Raw genomic sequence first — 12671 nt, forward strand, 5'->3', positions numbered from 1 at the left:
TCTAGCCACTTCCTTCAGTATCCTAGGATGCATCCCATCAAGTTCAAGCACTTATTGGTCTTTAGTTCAATTAGTTTCCTTAGCACTTTTTCTTTAGTGATTAGTCACTATTTATTTTCTCTCCTCTCTTTGTCCCTTGATCAGTCAGTAATTTTGGAATGCTTTGCGTTTTCTAAAATGAAGGCTAATTCAATACCTCTGTCATTTCCTCGTTTCCCATTATTATTTCCCAAGCCTCATTCTCTAAATGGTCTGTATTCGTTTTGGCTTCTTCTCTTTGTTTTATATTTTGATTAGATTAGATTACTTAGTGTGGAAACAGGCCTTTCGGCCCAACAAGTCCACACTGACCCTCCGAAGAGCAACCCACCCAGACCCATTGCCTTACATTTACCCTTTCACCTAATACTATGGGTAATTTAGCATGGCCAATTCACCTGACCTGCCCATTTTTGGACTATGGGAGGAAACCGGAGCACCCGGAGGAAATCCACGCAGACACTGGAAGAATGTGCAAACTCCACACAGTTGCCTGAGGTGGGAATTGAACTCAGGTCTCTGGCACTGTGAGGCAGCAGTGCTAACCACTGTGCCATTGTGCCGCCCTTAAAGATGCTCTTGCTGCCTGTCTTAATATTAGTTGCAAGTTTACGCTCAAAGGTGATCTTCCTTTTTTTTTCTGTCATTTTGGTTTGTAAAACTTTTCCAATCCTCTGATTTACCACTAATCTCCTAGCCTGACATATTACTGTCCAGAAGGTTGCTCTTGATTTCCTTCTGTAATGCATGAGTTTAGTCCTGCCAGGTCATGATTTCCAATAACTTTAACCAGACTGCGTTCTGACTCTGCCTTTCAATTTTTGGATTACTGACACAAGATGAGTTCCAAACTCTCTGCTCCCTCTAAGATCAGGCTTTGGATATTGTAAATTCTCCCAACCCAAGTATAGCCAAAATGAATGCAGATGAATTTCAGGAGAATTTATTGGGTCACAAACTTCAGGTCTATCCCTGAGAAATTGTCAAAATAAATGGCTGAAACACCAGCTGGCTTTTACCCAGAAACACTTAACTCACCTGTGTTTCACAGACCAATATCCATATGTTGAATTCAGCAATTTAAAAAAAACACATTTACAAGGGTTTTCATTATAAATTATGTTTAGCACAAACACCAGTTTCGACCTTTCCCTCTTGGATCCTTTCCCTGGCCAGAAGTGTACCCCATCCCCAACTGGTGAAAAATCCAGCTTTTACATTTTTTTTAATTTGATCTATTTTTTATAATCAACCTATTCAGAGATGTTATTACACACTTCTGGAGCAAGAGGCACTTGAACTCGAGCCTTCTGGTCCAGGTGTACGACGCTACCACTGCACCACAAGAGGGCCCTAAGAATCCAGCTTTTAAATATAAAATCCAGTGAGTATTACCTGTTCTCAATCAATTCTGGTGCTGTTCTAGTTTACCCTTGAAGGGGATGCATTTCTATTACTGAAAATCTGTAACTCAGAATTTCATGACAGCTGGGAGAAATGATTTTGGGGATAATTAAAATATTTGAATCTCCATGTTCATGGCTAAACCTTATTTAGAGGAAATGTCAACTTTCGTGCTTTTGGGATGGTTTAGCAACTACGACTTGTGGCACTACTGTGGAGGCTGGGTACTCCAATTCCTGGCTTGCCCTGGGAACCCCCAACACATGCACAGCAGCATCACAGGCTGCAAATGCTCTCTTCAAGCATTTTTTTTCTTGTACCTAAAGGAGCTGGCCATCTTGAGGATCCTTGTCAAGACTGTCATGTACAGCAGATCACTGGCTTGAAGTATATGTGAAAAGGGAACTCATGGAACCCAGGCCATTGGTCAGAGGCTATCTAAACAGATGGTTCCTATCAAGGGACTATTGGTCAGTCGGGTAATTAAAAGCAATGAAAAGATGCTCTAGGCAGAGGTGGTGTTAACACACTCCAGGTTGATGAGGTTTGAGTGAAGAGGAACTGGAAACTCCGCAAAAGTTCACTCTCCCCACTGGAGCGAGGCGAACAGCTGAAGAAACTGTCTCCATGTAGCTTTTGGTTCTGAGGGGCTCAGACTCATTGAAGTCCCATGATGACTTGTTGACTGGAAGTGGGGATGAAGGAAGCCGTTCAGCAGTACTTATCTTCATAAACTCCGGTCCAGTGATCTCCTTTTACACGACGGACTCTACAATGGAAGCACTTGAATACTTGAATGGGACACATGCAGCCTGAGATGACGCTACTGTGTACTGCAGGTGTAGAAATCAAACGAATACTGGAGAAACTCAGCAGGTCCGATCACATTTGTGGAGCGAGAAACAATTAACATTTTGAATTTGATGTGACTCCTCTTCAGAACTCAGCTGAGTGTTTCTTTATTGGAACTTGGATGAGAGTTCACAAAAACCTGAGGAAAGTGCCATCTTTATGAAGGGGATAAAATTGAGTAAATGCTCGAGTGTAGCATCAGGAATCTGGTGGGGCTTAGTCACAGGAAAGGAGATTGAACTACAAGAACATAAGTAGTTGTATCAGTCTGAGGGACTTCAGAGGCTCAATCATCACTCCCTTGTTTTAATGAGATTTGTGAAATGGTCATTCAAGCTGGAGGGGAGCACTTGCTAAATCTTTGTGGGATCTATATTGACATCTGCTATGTCATATGCTTGGGGTGTTCAGCCCCAAATCATTGTTACTTCATGTTAATTCTGGATGTTAGAGTAAGTTGTGTTCTACTTTACTTCCGATTGTAAACTTTTTTATTGTTTGTTCAAAACTGTAGAATCTTGTGTTTTTATTCTTGATGCCTGGTATTTCAAACTTTAAGTTATTGGTCCATTATCTCTCATTTGGCAGCTCATCAGGGATCATAACAATACCCTCTAAATAGAGACAGTTTCAATGTGTTTCATGAAGGTTTAGTCAGAAAAAAAGTAGAAGGAGAAAAATACACCAATGAATTCTGCCTCTCCATCACCTGCCACAGAAGTAGTTGTTTTAGAGAAAGCATTTGGAGGTTAGACAAAGTCATTGAAAGCAATCTGACACTTCTCTGACAGACTAGGAGAATATGGAACCATTCAATGAAGCAAAGCTGACATATTATTTTCAAGGGGAGGCAATAGCATAATGGTATTGTTGCCAGGCTAGTAATCCAGAGACTAAGGTACGTTCTGGGGATCTAGTTTTAATTCCACCTGTGGCACATAGTAGAATTTACATTTTAAAAATGGATCTGATACTAAATGTGTAATAGCAATCATGAAACGATTGTCGTTAAAAACCCATCTAATTCCATAGTATAGTTTAGGGAAGGAAAACTGCTGTTTCTATTTGGTCTGGCCCGCATGTGACTCCAGACTTTCAGAAATGTGGTTAACTCTTTTTGTACTGTTTGAACTGGTCTAGGAAGTCATTAGTTATATCAAATTGCTAAAAATTATTTTTAAAAATGGAAACCAGTTGGAGTACCTGACATCAACTTGGGGACCTGAAACAACAATGGGAGCTTTGCACCATCAACCCTGCAAGTCCCCCTTGCCAACATGTACTGGTTTAGAGATAAAACTAGAAATTCCTGGAAAAGCTCAGCAGGTCTGGAAGCATTGTGGAGAGAAATCGGTTAACGTTTTGGCTCAAGTAACCTTTCCTCAGAACCGTTTTGAGGATGTATCACTGAACCCGAAATGTTAACTCTTGATTTCTCTCCACAGATGTTGCCAGACCTTCTGAGCGCTTCCAGCAATTTGTAGTTTTGTCTGTATTATAGCATTTGGTTTTTATGTAGTGGTTTAGCTAGTGCTAAAATTAGGACAGCTGGTCTCTCAAATCAGTTGGGCTGCAACCTGACATTGTCTTAAAGGTATAATTTTTAAAATTATGACTGTGTCCAAGAAAACCCTGTCACCATTCATATCAGCAGAGGGAGGCAGCACACTGATATGCAGGTGGAAGTGAGTGGACCTGTTTCCAGCCCCCTTGAAATCTCAAGACATGAGGAAGAGCATAGACAAGGAAACCTCTTGCTGATTTGCCATAAACAAGGAGATCAAATTGGGAACTGCACATTGAGGTATGTAACCTTTTGAAAGGGCAGATGGGAAGGAAAGTTTTTGGTAGGTGTCTTTGATAGAAATGGTGTTGGGTTGGTTGATATAGAATCCATATGGTGGAGGTACAAAATAACAAGATGAAGACATGATGATGGGAGTCATCTATAGGCCCCTATAACAGTTCTGTAGTACAGAAAATAAATAAGGGCATGTGAAAAAGGCAGTGCATTAATCAAGGGTAACTTTTAATCTTATAAATTGAGAAAATCAAATTAGTCAACGTAGCTGTGAGGAAGAATTCAAGTGCATTCTGGATAGTTTGAGAACAGTTATGTTGTGAATCCAACCAAGCATCAGGCTACTTTTGGATCTGTTTAATAAGTGATTTCAACAAAAGATCTCCAAGGGAACAGTGACCATAACTTGATAGAATTTTTAGCATTTCGTTTGAGAGTGAAAAACTTGGATCAGAGACAACTGTGCTAAACTTAAATGAGGATAATTACATGGGAATAAGGGAAGAGTTGGGTAGAGTGGACTGGGAAAGGAGTTATGCAGAAAAGTCATTTAATGAACAATGGCAGACATTTTATTTTTTTTTAATTGTTCATGACTTACAGCAAAGATGAGGAGGAAGAATGATTCCACGAAGAGCAATAACTGACCATTGTTAACTCAGGACGTTGAGGACAATACCAAATTGAAATAGTAAAACAACGTGACAGGGATTACTGCTAAATCAGAGGATTGGGAACGTTTTAAAAACAAGTAAAAGATGACCTAAAAATGAGAGAAATAAGTTGAGGATAAACAGCAATAATATAAAACAGTAAAAGCTACTTTAAACATATAAAAACTGAAAAGAGAGGCCACCGTGAATAGCACTCATACATAACAAGGCAGGGGAAATAATGAGGCACCCAGAAATGGCAAAGAAATTTGCATCAGTCTTGTCAGTAGAGGATACTAATAGTGTTACAAAAATTATAAATAATCAAGACGCTAAAGGAGTGGGGGGATTGGTAGTGGTGACAGTAAGGACAATAATTAACACTAGGGAAGAAGTACTAGGGAAATAAATAGGCTAAAGGCTGATAATTACTTTGGATCTGATGGGTTACATTGTAGGAATTTAAAGGAAGTAGCTACAGTGACAGTGGATACAATGAAAGGAATTTCCCAAGAATCCTTAGGTTCTAGAAAAGTCTCAGAAGATTGGTAGTTTTCCTAAGTAAAACCCTTTATACAAAAGGGAGAGAACCTATAGGCCAGTTGGCTTGAGAAAATATTAGATAATATAAAATATAATGCTATTGTAAAGGCTCTAATAGCAGAGCATTAGAAGCACACAGTATAATCAAGCAGGTTTAGCATGGCTTCAAGGAGGAATCCTGCCTGTCAAATTGAGGTGACAGTAAGCAGGGTAGATGAAGGGCAACTGATGGATGTTGTAAATTTGGATTTCAAAAATGCATCCAATTAGGTATCTTTTAGACTACTTAACAAGAGCCCATGGTATTAGAATTAGTATCTTGGCATGGATAGAGGATTTGCTCGCTACTAGAAGACAGATGGTCTTAAGGTGGTATTTTCAGGATGGCAACCTGCATATAGTGGAATGCCACCAGCATCAGTGTGGATGGGAAATTATTTATAGTACATTTGGATGACAGCGGGGAATGGGCTATTGCCATGTTTGTGGATGACATGAATAGAAAGATATAGATAGTTAAGTGATTGGATAAAGACTTGGCAGATGGAATATACAGTGGGGAAAATGTGAGATTATGCAGGAAGTTTGGAAACGCTGGATATTACTTAAACGGGGAAAGACTGCAGAAAGCTACAGTACCAAGGGATTTCGGGATCTTTTGAGCTTGAATCACAAAGCAAACATCAAGGTTAAATGGGTATTGGGGAAGGCCAGTGAATGTTGACCTTTTTCAAAGTGAATGGAATATCAAAATATAAGTGACCTTGTTAAGTTCAATCAGTCCAGGTACAGAGGTTGATTCAGCTGAACTTGTACTCATTGGAATTTAGGAGAATAAGAGATCTTATTGAAACATAAGATTCTTGGGGAGTTGGGTCATACATAGTTGAATCTATTAGAAATAAAGTCTGAGACAGATTTCTAATAACTTAAGGGAAATCTATGGGGAAAGGACAAGAAAGGAGTTGAGGATTATCATATTAGCGGTGATCTCTCTGAATGACAGGCGAGACCCAGTGGACTGAATGGTCTACTTCAACTCCCGGGTTCGTTGAGAATCCACTTCGTGATTTGAATGTCTCTCATCCCACACACCCTCCCACTCTGGCACAGTCAAACTCAAACCTAATACGAAAACTTGCATTTATATAGCACTTCTAACACGTAAACCATTCCAAGGGCTTAATAGAAGTATCAACAGGTAATAGCTTAATATTCAACCACATACAGTTATGATGTCATCGAGTTATATAGCACGAAAACAGACCTTTCGGTCCAACTCGTCAGCGCCAACCAGATGAACGAAGGTTTGGTATCAAGTAATTTATAAGAAATGGCCTGAGTGTTGGGAAAGGCAGAGAGGTTGAGAGAGGGAATTCAAGACCCCGGGTCTAAGTAGTTGAAGGTTTAGCTGTCTATCGCGGGGTGACGTAAATTGAGGCTGTGTAAGAATTACTCAGAATTTACGCAGTATTTGCGGACGCCGACACTGCGGGGCACCTGCGCCTGTGTTCACTCGGAAACGCACATGTGCATGGCTCTCTTGCTTCGACGTTGCGCTACGAGCCAAGTCCGCACTGTGCACGGTATCGGGGCAATATTGAAGTGAGATTCGGTTGAGGGGAAATATAGTTTCTCCTGTTCTCTCACCACTGCCCCTGCCTATCACTCTGTCTCTCATTCCTCCACTTCTTGCCAAGGTTCCGTCCCCTCACGCAAATTCCCAGACCCGATCTCCAACGAAACTGTACATGCGCGGAACGTAGGGATACAATTGAAATGCTTAATAAATCTCATTCACTAGCCCGTTTTACCCCAAAAGTACTGGAAATCTGTAACTTCCTGAAATTGCTTATGAGGTTGGATCAGTTGAAAGTCGTCAAATTAAGATTGATAGACTTTTGGGACTAACGGTATTAAGGGATTTGGAATCATGGCAGGTAAATGGAGTATAAATAGATCAGTTGTGATCTACTTGAACTGGAGAACAATCTTGAGCAGCTGAATGTCTCCTCTATTCTCCCCCCTCGTGATCTTTCTTGCTCATTGATATACTCCTTCCTCAGTAATTTTCTCTCATTTCTTCTCATGCTTTCACGTTCATTCTTTGTCCGCAATCGCTTACTCACTGATCCTCTCTTGAACTTGCTTACGTAACTTAAAATGCCACTGTCTTTTTTTGCAGATATATATTTCTTTCACATCTTCCATTGTTTATTGTACTTAATGATTTGGGTTTTTTTGTTACCTCATTTTTACTTAGAGATCTGTTGCCCTCTGTTGGAACTCCAGTTTTAGACAGTTTTAAGTGAAGACCTGTTTCTCTGTCAATTGCTATTAATGATTTGGAGATGCCTGTGTTGGACTGGGGTGTATTAAGTTAAAAATCACACAACACGAGATATAGTTCAAGTTTATTTGGAAGCACTAGCCAAATGAACCTGTTGGACTATAACCTGGTTTTGAGAGATTTTTAAAGTTGCTATTATAACATTCTTTTTGAGGTTAGAATTCCCATATTTCTATCAGTTTTAATATTGCTCATGTTCATTGTGTAATAAGAGTATTTCTGTCTGGTTCAGAGCTGGGTAACCAAACCAGTACCACCAAATTAGTACTAAAACGCTTACTGTTTCTCACCTGACAGTATTCCGTATTTAATTGCTAAAACTGGGGGAAATCAAAAATTCTGCAGGTGCTGGAAATCTGTAATAAAAACAGAAACTAGTGGAAAGATGTTTTTAGCTGGTCTGGGCATGTTTGTGGAGTGAGAAACAGTAAGCATTTCAGCAATATTGTGCTAGTATTGGTCTAGTATCCCAGCAATCTACAGTAGAAATCTCAAGATTATATGTTCACATTCCATCAGATTATTGTTTAAATTCACTTTTAAAATTTGGAAATTTAGTAACTGATTACTGTTAATAACATTGACATGCTGCTGAATTGTCATGCAGATGCATTGTGAAACCCCTGTGGATAACATTGTAATAGTGCCTTCTCCCTTTGGGCAACTCTGGTTCATGGGAACAGTCTTCTCAAAGCATTTGAGGTTAAATGCCAGCTTTGCATGTAATGTCCACATGCTGAGAATTGTGTTTTTTTAAAAAGACACTCAAATCATGTGTTTCAAACTATTAACAAATGTCATGCCATTATTGAGAAAAAGGATGCTTATGCATATTTTGTAAATTGTATGGTATATAATCAAAATCCTACAATGTAATGCACAGTGTACTATTTTCTTGGGGGTCAGTTCAGTTGGCTGGATGACTGGTTTGCAATGCAGAGTGAAACTAACAATATGGCTTCCATTCCTGTACCAATTGATGTCACCATGAAGGTTCCACCTTCTTGATTTCTCCCCTTGCCTGAGGCATAGTGATCCTTGTCACGGAGAGTGGTCCCTGAAATCCTCAGCATTGATTGAGTCCCATTAAGTTGAATGCTATTGGGTCAAACATTGACAAGAAAAGATTCTGCTGATCATCACCTACCCTCAACTGCTGCCTTCACTCAACTTATGATGTAGTACACCTTGAAAGAAGCGCAGAGGTAGTAATGCACAGAATATACTCTGGTTGAGCAAGATTGACCAAATTCAGAAAAACTAGCTTCTAGATCAGACTTGTGGCAGGTTGTGAGAGAGCCAACAGAAGGGAGGTTCCTACTTTACACTTTTCTTAGCAATCTGCAAAAACCTTCCTTTCAGCTACCAACCAGATCCATTCCTCCCATTGACCAACCAAGTCGTACACACCACCTATGTTCACCTATCACAACATCACCATTCCCCCCCAAACCCTCTCCCCTCTTTAACTGCAGCTCCAGCTCCCCAGGCCTCCATTCCTGAGGAAGGGTTATACCCGAAACCTTGACTTCTCTTCCTGATACTGCCTGGCTTGCAGTGTTCTAGCTTCCTGCCTGTCTACTTTGGATTCCAGCGTCTACAGTTTTTTTTTTGTCCCATAATGATGGCAGGGTTGAACACTGTACAGCCCTTGTGAAGTCCCATCTTCTGACTGAAAACACACTTCATCGTGTTATTTGACACTATTGGTAAATGAAAGTTTTGAGTTGCTAGATCTACTCTGAACCAGAGTATCATGAGACACTGGACCATCAGCAGCAGGATTGTTTTAAGCACCATGCATAATCTGGCATATCCCAGTGTGACATTGCCATCAAATTAGAGGACGAACCCTAGTTTAGTGAGGTGTGTGTGCCAGGACAAACATCACTATTACCTAAAACTGAGATACCACCCTGACGAAGGTACAGTGCAGGATTACATGTATGCTGAACAGTGGAAGGCAAAGCGCTATAATCAGAGATAAGTAGCCCTTAACCAAGGATAGGACCAAAGCTCAGCAGTCACACAAATATAGTTATGAATGATGCTGAAAAGATAAACAATTAATTGGCAGAGGAGTGATTTTTGTAAGCATCCCCATCCCCAAGGTTATGAAAATGACGGAGTCCAGCACACCAGTATAAAGGATATGGTGGAAGCATTTGTATCCATATTCAGTCAGAAGTGCTGAGTGGATGATCCAAGTGTGCCTCCCAAAGTCCCCAGCCTCATTGGTGAAAATCTTCTGCCAATTTGATAGATTTCACATGATGGGAGAAAGTGAGGACTGCAGATCAGAGTTGAGAGTGTGGTGCTGGAAAAGCACAGCAGGTCAGGCAGGCGAATCAATGTTTCATGCATATGCCCTCATCATGCTTGTTGAGGAGCTTGACCTGCTATGCTTTTTCAGCACCAAACTCTAGATTTCACATGATGTCAAGAAAGCGCTGAAGAATGGAGTTTAGCAAAGGCTTTACTGAAGCCTTGTCTGCTGAACTATCCAGGTCTCTTGCAAAGCTCTTTGAGTACAGCTAGTATGCTGGCATTTACTGACACAGGATAAAATTGGCCAGTTATCAGCCTACTCACAATTATACCAGAGTAATGGAAGGTCAGTGCTATCAAGTAGCACTTATTCAGCAATGACCCATTTATCTCTGCACCCCCGAGGCTTCCAGCCTCATTCCTTTGCCCAAAATAGCATTTTTCCTGTTTCTCGGATGCTATCTGACCTGCTGTCCTTTTTGAGCACCACACTAATCTTGACAATAATCACTGCTGAATGTTCAGTTTGTTCTGCCAGAGCCGCATGATTCCAGATATCATTATACAAACATAGGGCAAGAGTAAGCCATTCAATTCCTCAGATTCACTCCATTGTTCGAGATTATATGTGATCAGTAACCTCCACTTTTTTTATATTATCCCCATATCCTTTATCAGTCTTTGTCTTGCACACATTTAGTGACAATTTCTATAGCATTCAGCAACAGAGATTTCCAAAGACTCAGAATCCTCTGAGTGAAGAAATTCCTGCTTATCTTAGTTTTTTTGCTCTTGCATTCTCTCTCGCACTCTCTCTTGCTGTGTCTGTATTCTGTAGATTTGTAAAAAAACATCTTCTGCTCAATCCTGAACCTGGTTCTCAGTGATTGATGTGAGTCAAGTGGATCAACTTGCCAGTTGGAGAATATTTAGGAGCAGTAGTCTTAGCATCTTAAGTTTTAATGTATATCTTGAAAAGGATGTAGAACAAACCAATGTAAAAATAATTAATTGGAGCAGTGTCAATTTCAGGTGGCTGGGAAATGGATCTGATCCAGATAAATTGAAGTAGTGGATTGGCTGACAAACATGTAGCAGCATGCTGAACATAGAAGTTCAGAGAGGAATTAAAAAAATAGAAGGGAGAAGATTGAATATGTGAATAGAATATCAGCGAAAATGAAATGGAATTCAGAAGTTTTCTGTACACAGAAAATAAATAGACAGGAATAGATGGAGCAAACTGTTGACTAAAAATAATACCAAAAATGGGTAGCATGGTGGCTCAGTGGTTAGCACTGCTGTCTCAGCGCCAGGAACCGGGTTTGAATCCAGCCTTGGCCGACTGTGTGGAGTTTGCCCATTCTTCCTGTGTCTACGTGGGTCTCGTCTTGGTGCTCCCGTTTCCTCCCACAATCCAAAGATGTGCAGGTTATGTGAATTGGCCATGTTAAATTATCCATAGTGTTAAAGGATATGTAGGTTAGGTGCATTAGTCAGGGATAAATAAACGATAATAGGGTGGGTTACTGTTCAGAGAGTTGGTGTGAACTTGTTGGGCCGAAAGACCTGTTTCCACACTGTAGGGATTCTTTAAGACATACGCATAGGCAGAAAACATAGCAAATATACTAAATTACTACTATATCTGGTTTTAACAAGAAGATGCTGATAAAATAAGAGTACAAGAATAATTAGTTGAGCCACTGAGTGGTCTGGAAATTGAGGTACTACTAAAATGTCAGCCATACTTACGAGTTGGTACGTCACTCTATCAGAATGAAGGGCATGGAGGGTATGTGAACTTGGGATAGAAAATAAAGGGCTGAATGCTTTACTCCTCTTTCTTGTGATCTTCTGAACCCCTACCTATTCAACATGGAATAGTAGAAAGAATGTCTTGAAACAGCTGACCTAATGGTCAGTAGCAGTGTGAAGAAAATCTGGCTCAAGGCGCAGAGCAGGCAAGAAGATGGTAATGTTGAAGACCATATTAGAGAGTTTTCAACTTTACTTCATAGGTCCATTTTCACCTAAGAAGTCAATCTACCAGACAGTAGAGAAGCCCAAGCTAGCAATGTGCTCAAATATCAATGAGGAACAAATCTTTACAGAACAAACTAAAAATAAACAAATATGAACATGTAAAAGCTTAAAAGAATTTAAAACCTCAATCATCTTGAAAATTGGTTTATTAATAAATGTACGATGGCATTAGAACTTGGAGGAATCATTAAAACCATGACCCTCATCATTGATTCAGAACTCTTCAAAAGTCCTGACTTGCATACATATATGGGAATTGTCTGGGAAGTTTAAACTTCTCATGGTCTGATTTCCTGACGTCTTGGGCCCTCCATAAATATTTTAAAAGGAAAATAAAATCTCTGACTCTGAGGTTAGGGTGGAGCTTTGGGTGAGATATTTGCAACTTCTCCTGATAGTTACTCAGGAGATGTTAGACAGGTTAATGCCTGGTATAACATCTGGGTTACTCCTGCATCTCAATTTGCCAGACCTACTGTTTACACCCTCTACCTGACGACCCACTGAGCCATTTATTCACCCGCTTTTATTAAGAGACAAAAACAGAAATTGCTGTAGAAACTCAGCAAGTCTGGTAGCATCTGTGGAGAGAGATAGTTAATGTTTCAAGTCCAGCAATTCTTCAGAACTGGATTCAAAACATTAACTCTGTTAACTTTCACTTTGACTTCAAATATGGGCATACATATTTATATTTGGTGAAAAATGTTTGCAT

At 40.1% G+C, this 12671-nt stretch overlaps 1 protein-coding gene across 6 annotated transcripts in view; it reads left to right on the forward strand.

Annotated features, from left to right (window-relative positions):
* apc (APC regulator of WNT signaling pathway) overlaps positions 1-12671 on the forward strand; it is a 196909-nt gene that overhangs the window by 94480 nt on the left and 89758 nt on the right. Inside the window, exon 1 of one of the 6 annotated variants that reach the window (XM_043710654.1) lies at positions 8630-8635. The exons of the other annotated variants lie outside the window; for them this stretch is intronic. Within the exon in view, the coding sequence (XP_043566589.1) occupies positions 8630-8635 (6 nt within the window). Of the gene's footprint in view, positions 1-8629; positions 8636-12671 lie in introns of those variants that run through there. 6 annotated transcript variants of the gene reach the window in all.

The sequence above is a fragment of the Chiloscyllium plagiosum genome, chromosome 2, assembly GCF_004010195.1.
Source record: "Chiloscyllium plagiosum isolate BGI_BamShark_2017 chromosome 2, ASM401019v2, whole genome shotgun sequence".
In the NCBI taxonomy this organism is placed as follows: domain Eukaryota; kingdom Metazoa; phylum Chordata; class Chondrichthyes; order Orectolobiformes; family Hemiscylliidae; genus Chiloscyllium; species Chiloscyllium plagiosum.